The sequence below is a fragment of the Pteronotus mesoamericanus genome, unplaced genomic scaffold (assembly GCF_021234165.1).
Source record: "Pteronotus mesoamericanus isolate MK-2021 breed Mesoamerican mustached bat unplaced genomic scaffold, CSHL_Meso_final scaffold_137, whole genome shotgun sequence".
Classification (NCBI taxonomy): Eukaryota; Metazoa; Chordata; class Mammalia; order Chiroptera; family Mormoopidae; genus Pteronotus; species Pteronotus mesoamericanus.
In genome coordinates, this window is record NW_026555306.1 from 6845964 (window position 1) to 6865299 (window position 19336).

At 49.4% G+C, this 19336-nt stretch overlaps 2 protein-coding genes across 2 annotated transcripts; one reads left to right on the forward strand and one right to left on the reverse strand.

The window, feature by feature from the left end:
* The first annotated feature begins 374 nt into the window (after positions 1 to 374).
* SIGLECL1 (SIGLEC family like 1) lies at positions 375 to 4522 on the forward strand. Its single transcript, XM_054588429.1, has 5 exons — positions 375 to 399; positions 1632 to 1913; positions 2033 to 2138; positions 3246 to 3445; positions 4416 to 4522. Exons 1-5 carry the CDS (start codon positions 375 to 377, stop codon positions 4520 to 4522), a joined length of 720 nt encoding a protein of 239 aa, XP_054444404.1.
* A 723-nt stretch (positions 4523 to 5245) lies between these two features.
* On the reverse strand, positions 5246 to 6209 carry LOC129082717 (60S ribosomal protein L27a-like). The gene is made up of 2 exons (XM_054588430.1): positions 6149 to 6209; positions 5246 to 5697 (listed from the first exon to the last, which is right to left on the reverse strand). The coding sequence occupies exons 1-2, from the start codon at positions 6207 to 6209 to the stop codon at positions 5246 to 5248; spliced, it is 513 nt and encodes a 170-aa protein (XP_054444405.1).
* Between the last annotated feature and the right edge of the window lie 13127 nt (positions 6210 to 19336).

Consider the following 19336-nt stretch of genomic DNA (forward strand, 5'->3'; position numbering starts at 1 on the left):
GAGAGGGAACCCAAAGGACTTGATAAAAGAGCCCCTCCAAAGGGGCTGAGACTAGAAGTGAAAGACTAGGGGGCAGAGAAGAAAGGAGACCTGGCATTGGGGAGACAGAGGATCAGTGGGTGCCGCCCTGTCCCTAGTCGCTCTTGAGGAATCCCATGTAATTCCTGCTCCTCGAGATGGACTGGCCTTCAGGATGAACAAAGAGATAGAAGCCCCTGGCTTGCTAAGAATACTTTCTGCTCCCCGACCCGCATGTCATCTTTCAGTTGCCCATCCTCTCATCCCTTCTGGACCACACGGTTCCGAGGTCGGAGCTGGCTGCAGTAAAGGTGCCAGAGCTCTCCAGTCCCTGAGAGCCACCACTGCCACTGCTGATGGTGCTGCCAGCGCAAGGTCTGGGTAGGTAGCGGGGAAGTAGCTCTGCGGTGTGTGAGGAAGCCGAGGGCTCTGGGGGCACAAGGAGGGAGAACACAAGCACGGTAGGTACCGAATAACTGATATGGATTAGACATCTGTGGGCCAGATGCCGGCCAGGCTGGGAGTGTCCCGGGCAAACAGTGGATTGGGCCGGGGAGTGGGGTTGCAGGTGAGGGTGGTTTGAGCATTCGAGAGTACAGGGAGCTGTTTGAGATATCACTGGCCTGCGCTTGGAGCTCCCAGGTAGGCACTTTTTCAGCATCTTGTTGGTGGCCTTCCAGGAGCATGCCTTCCCAGGTGGAGAAAATAAATAGTCTAGAGACCAGCAGTGGAGGAGAAGCTATACATCACCCATCACCATCCCTTGCAAACTCCTTATCCCCTCAAGTGACCCAGGTGAAAAGGCCAAGACCCAGGTTACTGTTTAGGGGGAAATTACCCCTTTCTTCCAGCAACCCAAACCAACTCCTGTGAAAACATATATGAAAGCACTAAGGACCAGCTCCTCGCTAATCCATGCTATTCACCAGATTGACAATATTCCCTGACTATTCTATGTAGAATGAGGCAGGTCCAAATGTTGTTACCTAGACAATGTCATAGCAACCTGTGCTTCAGATGAATGCACAAGCAAAGGCCACTTGGGACTGGGAAGAAGAAATCTAGAAAGGCATCCTATTTATTGAATGGGTAATGCTTTGCCGCACACTGAGCCAGGAACACTGCAAACCTTAGGGCATTCCTCCTTATAGCCGTCATAGTGTGATACACGTTCAGTGACTATCGCTATTTTCCAGAGTAGGAAAGAACAAAGAGAGGGAGTGATTGGCCCGAAGCATCCAGACAGTAGGTGATGATGGGAGAAATTGATCACAGATGGAGCTGGGAAGGGGCAGAGCCCAAGGACAGAGTGGAGGGGGGAGGAAGAGAAGGGATATAGGAGCTGGGACTGGGAAGTCTAGCCTGGGGGGCGGTATATTAGGGATTATTTGCAATGTACATCCCCAGAAAACTCCAGTCTACAAGGTCAGATATTCAGGTTCAGGCCAGATGAGGAGAGAGGTCTGTGAGGCTTGACCTCTCTGGGGTTCCAGAAAGTCTTTCCAAAGCTCGCTGTTGATCACGAGTAAGGAGAAGGCTGGGTCCTTGAGAAAGTGGAGGTGGAGAAGGGGCGTCAGGATGCCCTGCCAACTCCTGGCTCTTCCTCCTCACAGAACCTGCCAAGCTCCTCTCTTCATCTTGCTCTTTGGAGAAGGTTCTGCAGTGCAGCTGCTCCTTTTATGGGGTCCCTGCACCCTACGTGCGGTGGTGGATGAAAGATGACATCGTGGGTGTGGACAGCACACCCGACAGCCCCCAGGTGGAGTCCACGTTCCTGGGCCCCTGGGCCAACACCACCATCAGCCTGGCTGAGATGCCAGAAATGGGTACACGGCTTCTCTGTGAGGGGATGAACGAACGCGGAAGCCATGTTATGAGCATCGTACTGATGTCAAGTGAGGATGAGGAAGAGCGGGATGGGGACGGGCACTGGGGCCAGGGGGGAGAGCAGAGCTTTGGTTCCAATCTCCAGGTCGCAGGGGGCCAGCCTTTCTCATATGTTCTCTACTTCCAGTAAAGAGTCCCTTGGTCACGCAAACATTCATCAGCGGGTTCTTCCAGGGTCTTGCCTATGGAGCCATTTTGACTACACTGCTCTTCCTCTGCCTCATCCCATTCATGTGAGTACTGGAGTTAAAATTCACCTGTAGGCGTCTCCTGGGGCCTGCTACTTGGCAAGCCCTGGCTGTGGTGTGGCACAGAGCAGGGAAAGACCAGGCCCCTGCCCTCAAGGAGCCCAGGGTCCAGGAAGGGAAAGAGGCACCAAACATGGTCCCCACAGTCTGGGGCCATCAGGACTATTCTGAACCACAAACAGGCCCAAGGGATGAGGTTTTCAGTGAATTTCATGAAGGAGAATGCAAAGGAGGAAGTGCCACCCTCAGGAAGACAGCAGAGTCCCCAGAGTACCATCTGCCGTGGACTTGGGGGGCCGAGCACTCATTTGGTACAAAGTACTATCTGAAGACCCCAGGGACACATTTGAGGAATTTTCAGGGTCATTGTGCAATGTCACTTGCATTGAGAGCAACAGATAATGGCTAAAAGTGAAGGTGAAAAAGGCCCTCTATGTTGATTCATAAAGACCCTCGAAACTTGGCAGAACCCATTGGCTAGAAGCCTAGAGTGAGAAGGGCAGAGTTCCCAGAGGTCAGGCCAGAGAGTTTGGTGGGGGCTGGCAGCGGGGGAGTCTGGCCAGTCCAGATGTCTTGGGCTGGATTCTGAGTTGGGAGCCCTGGAAGCATGCTAAGCTAGGAAGGAAAGCGTGAACTTGGGGTGGAACACAGACCAGAGAGGGAGAGCGAGGCAGCCTGGGGCTTGAGCCAGGCCTGAGCCTGGGCAAGTGATGTGGGGCAGTGGGAGACATGGGACTTGGGAGTGACTGGATACCTCAGGTGAGGAAGAAGAGGAGCAGGGTAGCGGGGCCAACCGGGGAACCATTTTCAAGTCTAGTCATCTGGACTTAAAACCAAAACAGTCCTTTACAGTTTGGAAAGCCCTTTCATAGCTGATCTCCTCTGAGTCCCAGGGCCTAATGAGCAAGGTGATCCCATTGTATAGAGTATGAAACCAACTCCCAGACAGTGGTGCGACTCACCCTAGATGACATGACAAGATGGTACGGTCACTGAGGCTCTAAACTGGAACTTATGACTAAGACCATGGCCCTCTTGGGGATCCTGGGGGACGTGCAGGGCCAGAACTAATCCGGAGGGTCGTTTCCTTAGAGTGAAACGTATCAGAAAGAAGCTGGCAAGAAAAATTGCAGTGAACAAGGAAGAAAAGGACATTGGAGACAGAGCATACCAAGGACCCAACATGGCTCTGAAGCCTGAGGAACCAGAAAAACCCATAATCACCCCATCTTCTGAGAGCCAGAGATTGGTGGGTACCCACTGTGTCTGCAATCTAGTCAAGCAGAATGATGGCAACGATGCAGCAGGAGCGCCACATAGTTATCCTCAGTTCTATAGAGGCCAGAATAAGCTTGGACATCATCTTATACATGAGGAACCTAAGGCCCAGGGAGGGGAAGAAGGACGAAAATTAAGAGAAACAACTTAAACGACAATTGGAACCAGCAATATATACACACATACATACACACTGAGTCCCCATCGAGAACAGGGTTGGGAGAAATTCCAGCAGCAGTTGTAGCATTAGAGTGGAAATCAAAGGGCTTTGTCTCTGACAGTCTGGCAGTCTGCAGTCAGCACAGCCTGCAGACACCACAGGCTCAAGTCAGCCTGAAGTTCCAGGGGACCAGACTAAGCCCAGTTTACTTCATTTACACCACATCCTGTATCCTCAGCAGGGTTTGGAGGAAGCAGTACCTGAGGTTTCTGGGCCTCGCTGTTATTTACCATTGACAACTCTCTAGGCCAGAAGTGCCCTGCTGCTGTCTGTATACCGTACACTGGGAGCCAGTGTCCCTTTCTATATAGACCATACATCTATTACGTTCCACCCGCATTTCCCACAGTATTTCCTAATGTCCATGTGGGCCATGCTGGGATCTCAGAAACGGGTCAGACCCAGGCCCTGCCCTCAGAGAGCAACCAGGCCAGCGGGGAAACACCCTTATAGTAACGAGGCTGAGCTGAGGATCTGGTTACCCAGAGGAAGGAGGGACCAAACCCACCTGCAGAACCAGGCAGAACCTCCCAAGGGAGTCTTGGTCGGGGGGGCAGTTAGGTGGGTCTGGTGCAGGGAATGCACAGGAAGGACCAGCAGAAGAAGATATCTCTCAGGCTCCAACCAGGGTATCGCATGGAAAGGGGAAGCCAATACCTGCTCCATGTTGCCCCAGGTGCTCGAAGGGAGGGACAGAATTCTGTCCCTATTTGGATACCTCACCTCTGAACCTGTTCTAACATTCTTCTCTCTTTGCTCTGCAGGACCCATGACCCTAACTTCCAGGAAAAAAAGAGCTGAGTTGGAGCCGACAAAGCCTGTGAAAACTCCACTCCCATCTGGAGAGCCCGTGATCCCACAGAACTGTTAAGGCCGCAGAAACCCAGGGCCTCTAACAAACCTGGAGCCCCTGAGCCTCCTTGGCTCACAGAGGCCTCTCCTGCCACCCTCCCATCCTGTCCTTTGGACTGGTTCTCCACGGAACAAGGTTACCCTTCGACCTGCTATTAGAACCTTTGAAAGCAAGCTATGAACTGTTTGGGTTAGCCAGAGGAAATGTGCCCCATCCTGGAATGGTGTCAAAGAAAGAGAAAATGCATGTGAGACTGAAATAGGCCCACCAAGAAGGGGCTTTTGAGCCCCTGCTGTGTGCCCAGGGCCTGGAAATATACATACAAGAGCACCAGACTTTGGAGCCATCCTGTACGGATTGAATCCCAACTTGGTTATATGTCTTCGAGAAGGCCATTTGCCCCCACCCTTGAACTTTAAACTTTGACCTTCAGTATTGTCACCTGAGGTGTACCTGCATGGAGAGTGAATGAAGTATGGTTTCCAGAGATACAGGTGGAGAAAAGGCACAGAGATGGGCCCTGAAGGTCAAGCTATGGCGTTGGAGCTCTGTCTGGTAGGACCTTATTCTGACTCCCTTAGAATGTGAGTTCCACGAGAACAGGGATCTTGTCTTTTTTTTTTTTTTCCTATCTGTATCACCAGCACCTAGAACAGTGCCTAAAAATAATAAACTCAAAAATGTTTGTCGAATAATTTTTTTTCACTTGTGAGAATTTAATGGATTCCCCTCCATGTGGCTTCAAGCTCCCAGCACACAAGCTCCACCCACGGTCTTAATCATCTCCTCGGCTCTTCTGCTGAAGACCTTGGCGTTCACAATGACAGGCTTCTCTGGGCGCTTCCCCTTCCCCAGAACTTTGTAGTAGCCCGATCGCACCCCATCAATGATGGGAGCAGCTCTGGTCTTGTTCTTGGCAGCATTTACCCATGTCTGCTCACTGACCAGAGTCCACAGTTTGTCAAGGTTGACAGTGGAGCAGAAGCTCTGGTTCCTCTTTAAGTGGAACCTCACACCACCTTTCCCAAAGTGACCTGGGTCATATTTGTTGAAGTTGATCCTGTGATGATGCAAACCACCGGCATTACCTCGGCCTCCCGGGTGCTTCCTGTGCTTGCTGATGCGGCCGTGGCCATGGCTTACGTGGCCCTGAAGTTTCCAGGTCTTCCTCAGTCTGGATGGGATGTTGGCAACTGAGATGCAAGAGCTGTTTGTCGAATAATTGAATGAATGAATGAATTAATTGTAAGCTGTTGGAAGGTCTGAAGCAAAGAAGTGGAGTGCCAAGATATATAATGAAAGATCATTTTATAAGTAGTTATTAAAAATGTATTTGGAAGAGGTAAGGCTGGAGGCAAAGAACCTAGTTAGGAAGTTATTCCAATATTTCTTGGCCAGGCTGAAAGGTAGGCATACAAAGAATGAGAAAGGGATTCTGACATTAGAATGGACCATGGCTGCATATTCCCCTCAAAATAAATGGTAACTGTTCCTCTGGTGCCAAAGGCTGGTTATTTTCAGCTGTCGAAGAAAGGGGCATCTCTTCCTTGGAGTGTTATTTGTGAGCAAATCCAGTGGTTTTCCATTCAGCACCAGTGAGATGATCATCTTGTACTTAAGGCAGAGATTTATGTAAACCCTCACCTGTATGGGCACCTCTATCAACTTCATGCATGCAATTCATACATTCCACCTGGGCACTCATCTTGTATCAGAGGAGGCAAATAAGCCAGACACTGACTTTGCTTCTGTGGAGTTTGTGGTCTATAGAGGTACACAGACAGTGAAGGAAGAAAGAAACAAAATATGACTTAACTTAAAGTAAGATAACTTAAAATAGAAAGTGCCAGGAAGAAAAAGGACAGAATACTCAGCGTATATAAAAGACCAGAGAAAGAATCTAGTTTGGATTAGAAAATCACAGAAAGACTCTTTGAGAAAGTGACATTTCTGCTGAGACCTAAAGAACTCTTAAGGGCTGGTCAGAAGGAGCAGCAGATTCTAGGCTCTTACATGGGAGAGGTTTGATGCGTTTAAGACACCGGGGGTAGGGGAGCGGTCTATGCCCTCGGAGCTCAGACTGAAGGATGCGCTGCACAGGAGACAGACCTTTCAGGGCCTCACGGTGAGAAGTTGCAGTTTTATCCTCACTCGTGGAGGGTTATTTTCTCATGTGCTTTGTAATCTTGAAAAGTGGGCCCCTATTCATCAGGACTTTACCTGTAAGAATACTGTGTTTAGCGTAGGTTTTAAGTTGAAGGAGGATCCTTCATAATAGGTCTGATGTTTGCTTCTATCAAACAAATCCTCCGTCAGGAAGAAGTGAACAAGGATGGGGACAGGGAGGGTGGACGATTTGAGAAAGGGATGGAGAACGAGAAAAATGATGGGAACTGGTTTGGGAACAGATCAGGGCTGGGCTGTCACGAAAATGGAGAGTTGGGCCTTGCGTCTTTCGGTCGGGATGGAGTCTTGGTTGCAGGAGAGGAAATGAGGGTACCAAGGTACCTTCTGATTGGCCCTGAGGGTCGTGCACTTGGCATTTTGTTTCTTGATCAACAGCCTCCAATCCGCCCACCACGTTTCCTCACAAGTACTGGGTTGAGGAAGAGCGCCCCTTAACAACTTGGAGTCTTAAGCTCTAGGAGGAACCTAGAACCACCACCTCAAGAAAGACGATTCTCCGGAGAGCTGAGGCGAGGGATGCCCGGCTAGGGTCCAGGGTTTCCACAGCGACCATCGTTCCAGACTGGCTCGGGCTCTGGAGACCCACGAGGCCCCTCCCCATACCAGCAGCCCCTGCGCACAGCCTCAGGCGCTGATTGGCTCCTGACAGACTTGCGCATGCTCATTGGTGGGCATGCGGTGGGGGGGGCGGGGTTGATGCTTCTCTGGAAAACAGGTATCCGCACGTGACCTCTGGCTGGTGAGTCGTTGGAGAAGGTCAGGGACTCCCAGGCCACCTAGTGAGCTGGCTATAAGGCAACTAACCGGGGAGCCTTCCTCTGCCTGAGGCACTTCCCGGTGAGTCACTTAGTGGTTGTGCACAGGGATAGTCCACGGATGAGTCAGTACCTCGGGCTCATGGTGAGCCGTTACATCGGTCCAACAGTTTATTCCTCTGGAAAGTTCGCTGTCCAGTCAGTGTTCTATAATACGTAGTAAGTTAGCTCGCCGGTCCCTTGTCATTCAGCAAAAATCCAAGCAGACGTTCAGGTTTCGAGGAACCAGCCAGGTGGAGCTCTTGGAACCCGAATCTGAGACGAGGAGATGAACTTGGAAAAGCACATTTGGAAAAAGAAAGGTTGCCTATGGAGACAACCCATGGATGTGTCAAGGCCCAGAGAAGGGCATGAGTAGGGGAAGAGATTTTAAAGTATGAAGGACCGGTAAAACCGTCTCATGTGATAGATGAGGGAAATGAAGAGAAACCAGAGAGCAGACAGCGCTCAGGTTACCTCATGGTTGCCAAATGGCTTCTCCACCTCCAGCGTCGCATCCATAGTCCAGGGAAGAGGAAGCAAGAGACAAGGAGAACGTAGTAGTGCCAGTATCGGAAAAACAGAATTTCCCAACGTCCCCAGCAGATAGCCTCATACGTTTGGCGTTCTATATTGAGAAATCTCAACATTTGTGCTTAATAATAAGTTTAGCAAAGTGCAAGGTTTTTATTTTTGCACTGTGCACATGGGAAAAGAGAAGAGGGCAATCCCACAGATAGGTATACATTTAGGAAAAAACAACGCCGTCAATTACAGTGTTTTGTTACCAGAGCAAGAAATTATCAAGTAAGACAACTGGTCAGGATATCATTTTTTATTTGAATATCATTTTCATAAGACATGGAATAATTTGTAATGTCTTTGGAGTCTCATAAGACCACTTTGTTTAAATTGTTCTTTCAAGGGAGGATTTGTATTAACAGAGAATGGAACAAGTCAGTGACAGTCATGAATATTCATTAAAACACTGTATATTGCAGAGGAGAACATAAATTATATTCGTATAAACATTCTCAGTTTTGCACAATATCAAATCAGATTCTTTGAGCCCTTTTAAAACATGGAACAATGTATTTTGATTTATAGCTGCAGGGGAAGGGAACATTTCCTTCAATTCTTTCTGCGTTGTTTCCTTTATTATAAAAACTTGTTTTTTTTTAAAACCAGACTCCGGAATTTTAATAGTTCATAAAAAAAAAAGAAGAAAAAGAACTAAAAGAGATACCCAGATCTCAACTGTGATGGCAGAGAAGGAAAAAAAAAGGCATAAAGGTTAAGTCGGCTTTTATTTGCCGGTAGTAAGTTAATAACATTTTTATTATACTTGACTCAGTGGCCAGAACTATGTCCCATGGCCACCCCTTAATTTAAAAAGGCAGGGGAGCCCTAACTTGGTGTGGCTCAGTGGGTTGGGTGTCCTCCCACAGATCAAAAGATTGCCAGTTCGATCTCTGATCAGGGCGCATGCGTGGGTTGAGGACCCCGACTGGGGGCATGTGAGAGGCAACTAGTCAATGTTTCTCTTGCATATCAATGTTTCTTTACCTCCATTTCCCTCTCTCTAAAAAATAAGTAAATATAAAAAACAGGGAAATACAGGTTGCTTGGTTGGTTTTCAAAAAGAACCAGGGACTTGATCGCCTGAACAAATTTGAAATGATGAGACACACAGGAGCGTTGGCATCATGCAGGCAACTCCGGTCTGCCTGACACATTGCAGTGAAAGAGATGGACAGAGGCGGGCGCTGAAGAGAGTCTGAGAAAGGCGGCGTTCTGGTTGTGGGTATCCTCGGAAGCTGCTAGGACGAAGTTACGTTTGACCTGGACTTGGGTAGAGTGGTGGGATTTCAGTGTGGGCAGAGGAGTTCCAGGAGGATGCTGCAAAAAGGCAGCTGTTCTGAATAAACATACGGAAGGAGGAATGCATGGAGTATATGTGGAAAGGGTACCTCCTTTTCCTTCATCTGCAAAGAATGGCAGCGGGATAGGGAAGCAGGCAGTGGAGATAGGGCAGGCGTGGGGCAAGAGCGTGGAAAGCTGTTGAATGCAAGGCAACAGAGTTTGGAGTCTTATGAGACTCCAAAGACATTACAAATTATTCCATGTCTTATGAAAATGATATTCAAATAACAAATGATATTCTGACCAGTTGTCTTTAGCCATTAGCCATTTTTTTAATGCAGATACCTTAAATATATCCCGTTTTCTCCATCCCCCACAGCCAGCACCACGGACAATCATAGGGACTTTCTGTTCTCAAAGCTCCTAGCAGCTGTTTAAATGAAGTTTCTAATTCACAGATGAACAGACCTTGAGGCTAATGGAAGAGACAACAGCCCCTAGTAGGCAATGAATATATTTTTACCCCCACCCCTTGTCTCTTACTGCTGCACCTCTCCTCACTCATTCCAAATCCTTCTCTCCAGGACGTAATGGACCTGAGATCAGATTTAGCAGCAGCGTTGGTCCTGGTTCTTCCCTGTCCCTGAGATCCTGCGGGTACTCATGGCACTACCACTGTTATGGTTGGGTAAGCGGAATGAGAGGCAGGGCGGGAGGTGTCTTAGGGAGCCAGGAATGAGCTGGGGCGGGGTGAGTGGTGCTGGCAGATGAGCAAGGCTGAGGTAAGTATGGTAAAGGGGTGAGGACCTAAAGAACTCAGTATTTGACGAATCCAGTAATAAAGAATTCCATGCGCACATTCGGTGATTGGCATGGTGACCCACCATGTGTCCCATTTCATCTCCCCAACAGCCCTCTGGGGAATTACTGTCCCCATTTCACAGATGAGGAAACTGGCTTTGGGAGATTAAACAGCTCGCCCAAAGTCTCTTGGAATTTTGCTAGTGGAGCCCAGCTCTGCTGACTAGTACCATGTCCTCGTACGATTTTAACGCCACACCCCTACCGCTCTAGAACCTAGATGACAAACGTAGCCACCTCTGCAGTCTCCTGTAGGGCAGGTATTCTTAAGCTGCGTCTCAGAAAAGAGACACAGCGTGACGGCCCAGAACCAGGTGTGCCAGGGTCCATGGATGTGATGTCTTGGAGCACTGACATCACATGTGAGAAGCTGGAGGCCAGGCCTGATGCCATTGTCCCTTTACCTACAGCATGGGACAAGGCTCTTAATCTCTCAGAACCTCAGTTTACCCCTATGTCTAGTGGAGTATTATAATAAAACCATCAGGAGAATGGCTTAAGCTGATTTTTATGAGAGTGCTTTGAAATCTATAAACACTGGTGGTATTGCTACCATCACTTCAAGGTGTCATTAACCAGAAGTGGCCTCAGGAACCATGAAGTTTACAAGTCCATCTGTTTTGTACCTGAGAGAGGTGTCACCTAGGAAAGGGAGAAGGAAGGGGAAGGAATAATTTTTCACTAAGAACAAACAGCTAAGTTATAACCTGCGATTATTACTATAGGGTGCCATGTGCCCCTGTAATTAATATCCTTAATTTTCACATCATTGCAACATTAGTGTGATTGTACCCATTTTTCTTATTGAGAAGCTGAAATGCAGAAGTGATACAACATGGCCAACATCACAAGATCTATTTAATACAAGAACAGCAAAAACCCCAGCAGACTACATTATGTTGGTGCAGTTTGGGAGTCCCCAAGGCCACCTCAGGTTCCATGATTCACAAAAGGACTCGCATATTCATGTATGCATGGTCACAGTTTATTATAGTAAAAGAATAGAGACTGAAATCGGCCGAGGGAAGAGGCAGCTAAGGCGAGATCCGGGAGAGACCAGGCGTGAGATTCCAGTGTCTCTCCCAGGAGCATTGTGTGGGTGGTGCTTACCTCTCCCACAACGGTGTGCGGCGGCACACACAGTACTGCCAAGCAGGGAAAATCACTGCGCCTTGGCGTCCAGGGTTTGTCTTGGGGGTCCGGTCCTGTGAGCACGGCTGAGCACTCTCATGGCTGACCTTAGTCTCCAGCCCCTCCAGATGTCATTATGATCCCATGTGTCCCAAGGTCCCCACGATCAATCACATTGTTAGCGTATACTGTCTGGTTGTGGCCCAAGGCCTCAAGTAAACCATCAGGCAGGACATTCCAAGGACTTCGAGGTCCTCTCCCAGGATTTGGGCAATGGCCGGACCCTTCCATGGAGAGGTGAATCCTTTAATGCCCTGTTGGGATACCAGGAGGGACTTGGTGAGTCTGTTTTTCAACTTGAATCTCTCCCCACAGGGTTGCTTTCTCATGTTCTGATGGAAGTCACGAAGACGCCAGCGGACGAGGGCCTGTGCACTCCAGTCTCTTGCAGACTAGAATTTCCCAAAGAATCCCCGAGCAATTCCACGATCACAGGCTACTGGCTCCATAAAAACACTAGCTCCCCTGTAGCTACAAATAAACTTAATGCTGCCATAGATGGTAACACCGGTGGGAGAGTCCACCTTATTTGGAATCTTGAAGAACAAGACTGTACCCTGCTGAACCACAATGTTCTCAGAAGGGACAACATGACATACTTATCCTCGGCAGATCGAGAACAAAAGAGTGCTTTACTGAGAGAGAATATCACACTCTTGCTGTCAGGTGACATTCAGTCTCACGCAACGGGTGGTGTGGAAAGCAGGAACCACAGGAGGGTTTTGGTAATTGTGTGGTTTTTACCTCACAGGGCATTGGGCTTTACAAAACCTTAGTAATTTAATTTTTACGACAATAATACAAAGAGACAGGTACAGTTGACAAGTTAATTTTTCTGACTAGAAATGGCAGAGAGGAAGGGATTTACCCAGGAGGATCCAGCCCATAAAAGGTGGAGGCGTGAATGATCACAGATCAGTTGGGAAGGGCAGAGCCTACTGGGAGAATTAGAGTGGGAGGGAGGGAGGCAGAGTCGGAGCCGGCCCTCGAAGTCTAGGCTGGGGGACGGACAAGGAGTCCTAGGCAATCTAGACCCTTAGGAAATTGACTCACTCTCAGTCTTGAAAGTCTAGGGTTCAGGCTCAAGTTCTGCCACTTTAAGCATTTTTCCAGTTTCTCACCTAGACAATGGGGTATGCCCCTTCTGTGCAGAGAAAGGAAAGATGCTTATGAAAAGCCACTTAATGATTACAATTCCAGGTTCCATGAGATTGGAGGCACGGGGGAGGGGCACCAAATGAGCTAATGGGTGGGAGAGTACTTTGTAACCTGAAAACGCTAGCCATCTGCGAAGTGTGCGTGAGGGTCCCTCGTCCCTGTGGTTTGGGTACAATACATCTCTTTCCTTCAGACCTGACCTCTACATTCCAGATATTCCTATGTCTGGGAAGCCTGTGGCCTTGATCTGCACCATCAGAGGCGCCTGCATAGAAACCAAAGCCCTCTTCCCCTCCTGGAAAGAACACACCATGTCCTTCACCACCAATGGCTCCAGAAACAACAACTCTTCCTCAGGGCTACGCTTCACCCCAAAGCCTAAGGACCATGGCACCAACCTGCAATGCCGTTTGAACTTTCCCCTACCTAACTTGACCAGAAACGTCAAGTTCCCAGTGATCAGTGAGTGCTGGTGGGCAAAGGACGATCCAGAGTCTGAGAGAAACGATGAGCCCAAGAGAAGTACTTGTGTCCTTGTAGGAAGGGAGAGGGAGAAGGGAGATGGAGAAGGCAGGGAGCAGCCACATCTTCCCCTGGCTTCTGGGGCTGAAAAGTCAGAAGTAAGAGCTGAGCCCGGGTCTGAGACAAATGAGGAAAGAGGATAAATCCCAGCCCTTTTCAGCGTCCAGAAAGTCTTATCGAAGCTGCTTTTGAATCATAGATGAGGAGAAGCCTGGGTCCTGGGGGAAGCAGAGAAGGGAAGGCAGGATGCCTTGCTGACTCTTGGCCCCCCTTCCCCACAGGCCCTGCCATGCTGTTCAGTCACTCTTGCTCCTTGGGAAAGATTCTGGAGTGCAGCTGTTCTTTCCATGGGATCCCCACACCCATCGTGCAGTGGTTCTTAGAAGGTGTTCCCGTGATGGTGAAAAACAAGAGTAACATCCTCCAGGTGACTACCACCGTAACTGCCCCCTGGGCCAACAGCACCATCAACCTGCTCGGGAAGCCAGAAATAGTCATGGACCTCCACTGTGAGGCACAGAACAAATATGGAACCCATGCTTCAAGCGTCTTCCTGATACCAGGTGAGTATACAGGAGTCTAGTGACTGGTCTAGAATGACAGCGCCTAGGGAGTGGGATGAGGATGGGCACAGGGACAAAGAGAAGAATTGCGTATCAGACCTCACAACAGTAGGAGAGAAAAAACCACTCTCACCTCCCTCTGATTCCAGATGAGAGTTCAGTTCACAAAGCGTTCAGGAAAGGGCTGATCCAGGGCATCGTGTATGGAGTCATTGTACCAGCACTATTCTTCTTCTTCCTTGTTCTTCTTGTGTGAGTACCAAGTTAAAATCCATCAGCATGCCTTTCACGAAGCCTTCTACATTTATTTTTTTTTCTTTATGTCCTTCCTTATAATTATTCCAGTTTATTCTACTGTGTCCACCCTCTTGATAGGGACTCACATCATTAAATTGCAGTCATTCTTCTTTTCCAATAGTTGCATTTAAGGCTATAAATTTCCCTCTGAGAGTAACTTTAGCTGCATCTCACAAATTTTAATATCAAATATTTATTACCATTTAATTAAAGTATTTTAATTTCCATTATGACTTTTTGACCCAAACGTATCTTTAGACACATCAAAATTTCCTAATAACCCTCATTTCTTTATTTCTAACTTAAACCCAATAAGTTCAGAAATATAGACCATGCATGCTTTTAATTTTTATTTTCTTTGTGACACAATTTTCATTTGGTTTTTATAAATATTTCATGTGGGCTTGAAATAATAATGCGTATTCTACATTTGTTGAATTCGGTGGGGGGTGGGGTGTGTATACACACACATCCTTTAAATCAAGTTCATTAATCACAGCACTTAAATCTTCTCTAGCTGTGCTGTGACTATTGCTTGGTGAGCCTCTCTACACTTAATCTCTCATTCGTGTTCCCTTCTCCTACCTGGCTGATGTTTACTCATCATTTAGGACTCAACTCACAGCTCCTTTGCCATGTTCTCCAGGAAACGTTTCCTGGGTGGCTTTTGAGGGTCCCCATAGCCATCTGAGCTTTGTGGTGTTTGCACTAATATTTTCACTGTATGTGACTACATGTGGATATTTTTTTGCTTGCTGTTATTCATATTTGGCCTCTTTAACCTGTGTTTTTTGTGTCTTTTATCAATTCTGGAAAATTCTCAACCTTTGTTTCTTCATATATTGCCTCTGTCCTTCCCTTTCATTATGGGGTTCTCATTAGATACTTGTCAAACTCTCTTTCAGTTATTTTTCACCTTATCCTGTGGTCTTGTATTTTCTAGGGATGTAGACAAGTAACCAAGCACAAGGTCGAAGGTCTGTACAAGGAAGATACTAAGGGAGCACTTCCCCTTCAGTATTTCCATCTGTGGTAGGGGCAGAGCATCCGTACTTCCCAGAAATGCTTCCGCTTACCCACAGTCAGCCCTCTCCAACACAGTATTCTGTGGATGTTCTAAATGTGTTTCTTTTTGTCCCAGATCTCTTATCTCCCTCTCCCCCAACTCTCAGCAATAAGGTTCACCCACTTACCAGGAAAAAAGCAACCCCCAACATCTACACGGTTGCTAACATTGGTGCTGATGATTCACCCCTTGCCTTTTTCAGAGAAAGAGGCACCCCTGGTCCTGTCTGAGGTGAGCCCCACCCACTTTACTTGGGAATCCACCTCCTCCACCCCCCATCAATCATCCCTTCCCTCTCCTACGCTTCCGATCATTCTCTCTTTACTGGCTCTTTCTCTGAAGGAGATAAACAGGCCCACATATGTCCACCTGAGCCCCACAAACTCCCTCTGTGCACCATCCAATATTTTATTTTGAGGGAATAGCTTATGCCCACTTCCCAAGCCTCCCCACCCTTCCATTCCTCCGACCACTGCACTCCGCTGTCCAGCACCATGTCATCAAGGGGCACGGTCTAAAGCAGCCAGTTATCCTTATTCTCAGAGTCCAATAGCACATGTCCTCTGTCCCTCTTGTTCATCTTCGGCTGGCATTTATGATGTGGGTGGGTGGGGTGAGGCCCTCTTACCGAGTGGCTTCTTTTTACAGCGAAGGACTTGGCCAAGGCCATCTGCTGAAGGTGATGCGGGTGGGAGCAGGGGTGAGGGGCAGGGAATCGAAGGAGAGTGGGGATGGGGTTAGGGGTGGTTACAGTGGCCACTGAGGAGAATAAATGGGATCTGTACGCGCACAAGGAAAACAAATGGCGAGCAGCAGCAAAGGTCCATTAGCGACTGGAGCTTATTAATTGTTAATCGCACCAACCGTCATTGCTCTGGGATGTGCCCGCCAAGCCGTGGTTGTTGGAAGATAAAGAGCAGGTGGTGGCATCGATCTAGGTGTGGATCTTTGCAGGCAGAGAGCCATGGATGGCTGATGGCGTGGGCAGTGAAGGAGGCGTGGAGACGGCAGGGGCGAGCAATGCGAGTGGGTGGTCATTTGCCCAGTGGGGTAGGGAAGGAAGGAGGAGAGGCTAAGATAGATGCTGGGGAATGGGATGCTGTGGGGTTGAAGCTTAAACCTGCGAGATCAAAGAACAGGAACAGGAGATTGGAAGGAGAGCACAAGAAAACCGGATGGAATAGAAAAACCAGGCAGGTCGTGGGATCCTGGGATTTAAAATTTAAGGGGTGGAGAAGTTTGGCGGGGTGGGTAATGGACTGTTAGTAGTTGAGGGAGATAAGTCGCATTAGTCAGAACTGTTCCAATTGTGAGCATCAAGAGCAGACCTCTACACGTTCGAGGAAAAGGAGAACAGTTCTGCTTATCCGTTGCTGTGTCGCTAGCCCCAAACTTGGTGATTGTAAACGATGGTTGTTTTAGTGTTTCTCATCATTTCATGGGTCGGGAGTCCAGGTAGGGTCCAGCTGGGTGAGTCTGCTGCCCCCCCCCCCCGTGACATCCATTGAAGTCACGTGGTAGTTTTCAGCTAGCAGCCGGGCTGGGCTGAAGGGTTCAGAATGCCTTCGCTCGCAGTGCTGGCATTTTGATGGGGGACAGCCACGAGGCTGGGCTCAGCTGGGACCATCTCCCTTTCTGTGTTGGCTCAGGGCCTCTCGTCCCTCCCAAGGCAGAAGTGGCCAGTCGCTCCTAAGGCTAGGCCTGGAATTGACCGAACATTACTTCCACCTCATTCCGTCAGTCAAAGCAAGTTGTAGACTAGCCAAGATTCAAGCGGGGAGGAAACAGACTCTCTCCATGGGAGGAGCGCCAAAAATCCGTAGCCATCTTTAATCTGCCACAAGAGCATAATGACCACATGTTAAGTTTAAGGCTTAAACAAGAGACATTTTCTCGTAGCTCTGGAGGCTGAAAGTTCCAGATCTGAATGTCGCAGGGTTAGTGTCTCCTGCGCCCTCCCTTGGCTTGTAAATGGCCACCCCCTTGCTGCCTCTTTACAGGGTTATCCCCCTGTGCACACATGCCCCTGGTGTTCCTCCCCCTTCTTAAAGGACACCAGTCGTGTTGCTTTAGGGCCCAGTTAACAGCCTCCATTGAACTTAATCACCCCTTAAAAGGCCTCCTCTCCAAGAACAGTTGACCCTTGAACGACACAGGTTTGAACTGTGTGAGTCCAGTTACAAGCAGCTTTTCAATTGATCCACACAGTTCAAACCCACATTGTTCAAGCATCAACTGTCACATGGAGCGGGGTCCATGCATATGACCTCATTTACCTTTAATTACCTCTTCAAAGGCCCTACCTCCAAGCTGTCACATTCAGAGGTACTGGGTGTTGGAACTTCAGCATATGAATATGAGGGGAGGGACACAATTCAGCCCATCCCAGGGAGCACCCATATTTCAGGCATGATCGGGTCCAGGTGCGCAGACGGTGTCCTCAAGGGTCGTTTCCTGTCTCCGGCTCTGCTGCCGCAGCGTTGACCTGGTCTCTGGAGGCTGTCCCCACCTCGTGGGCAGGGTGGCCCACAGCAGCCTGAGTTCGCAGCCTCCTACCTTAGCGACGAGCCGAAAGAGGTCTTGTCTCTCCCCCGGGGGTGTATCAATCCCAGAGGTAACTCTGATCGTCCCTGCTTGAGTCCCAGGCCCCTCCTGGACCCCTGGCCACGTGCAGGTGGGCAAGGTACTTTGATGAGCCTATCCTAAGTCTGCTTATCCTGCCTGGTCTGTTCCCATAGAAACCACAAGGAAAGCTCCTCCTCACAGTTCCTTCTCGCTCCTTGCACCTCCTGACTGACCCTGCGTGGCATGGCAGCCCCCTCTCCTGGGAACTGTGGGTAACAAACTGTCTTTTCAATGGTGTTTTTCTCCTGATCTGTTGGCTTCACCATAGCTGGGTACAAATAGAATCTCGGGTACGTTTTATTTTTTATTTTTTTATATTTGAGAGGGGAAGAGAGGGAGAAAGAGAGGAAGAGAAACATTGACATGTGGGAGAGAGATCGAACGGTTGCCTCTCACACCGCCCCAACCGGGGAATGTGGCCCGCAATTGGCATGTGCCCTGACCGGGAATCGAACTGGCAATCTTTCTGTTTGCAGGCTTGTGTTCAGTCCACTGAGCCACACCCGCCAGGGCCCAGGTACATTTTAAACAGCTCTGGAAGAGCCTGACCAGGCAAAGCAGGGGACCCCTGGGCAGGCCTGCAGTTGCCAGGGCAATAGAGAAAGGGTCTGTAATCAACAGCACACCCACAGAACAAAATGCTACACAGCTGTGAAGAGGGAGGAAGCTCTCCAGGCCCCGCTATGCACAAACATACCAGAAATGTTGAAAGAAGGTACCACAAAAGATTTTTCAAAAAATAAACAAATTTGATATTCATATCAAGACACGAGAAGACAGGGGAAGAAGTGGAGGAAAGGCACTGAAGGGCCTCCAGACTGGAGGCTGAGGCTCTGTCCCAGGAGCCACGCGGGGAAGGAAGACGGTGGGCGAGGGCGGGGCAGGGTCAGCTCTGGGACAGGAGGCCGGGAAAGAGGCTGAGAAGAGGGTCCAGGCCTAAAGGTAGGTACCTGTACCCCCATTTGATGACGGGAAGTAAGCGCTGGTCGCAGAACCTGCAAATGGAGGGGAACCCAGCCTCCTGCTCTCCAGCCCAGGGCTCTGGTGGCGGGAAGCAGAGGTGGGGAACTCATCACAGCGTTGAGCACAAGGTCCCTTTGTCTTAGACTGAAGATGCTCAAGTGGTGGACAAATCGTCAGATCCCCAAAGACGAAGAGGCCCTGATCCTGGAGAAACCAAAGCTGCCGGAAAAATCGGAAACATCCAAGGAGACTGAAGGTGAAACTTCACCAGTCCCCGTGGAAGGTAAGTCCCTGGGACTGTGGGAGCCCAGGGTGTCCGCCAGCCAGGCTGCTGCACTGCCCCGGCCACCGGGGGGCGCTCTGGCTCAACAGAGGACTCCCAGGGCCCCCGACCCTCCATCCCAGAGCCCCAGGGCCGGAACCCAGAGGGTGTACGCTTGGGGCGAGCTCTCCAGCTCCTTCCAGTGCACGCCCCCGGCCCAGGGGCTGGGCCTCCCCAGCCTCAGTCCGGATTTTCCAGCTGAGCTCCCCTCCCACAACCCAGCCCCAGGCCACGCCCCTGCCCCGCGGAGGGGGCCGCTCGTCCAGGCAGCCACTGCTGTGCCAGGAAAGGACAGTAAAAACTAGGAAGGGAGCCTTATCAGTCTGCTCAGGCTGCAGTAAGAAGTGCCACAGACTGGGTGGCCTTCACAGCAGAGGGATGTTTTCTTCATGATTCTGGAAGCTAGAAGTCTGAGACCGA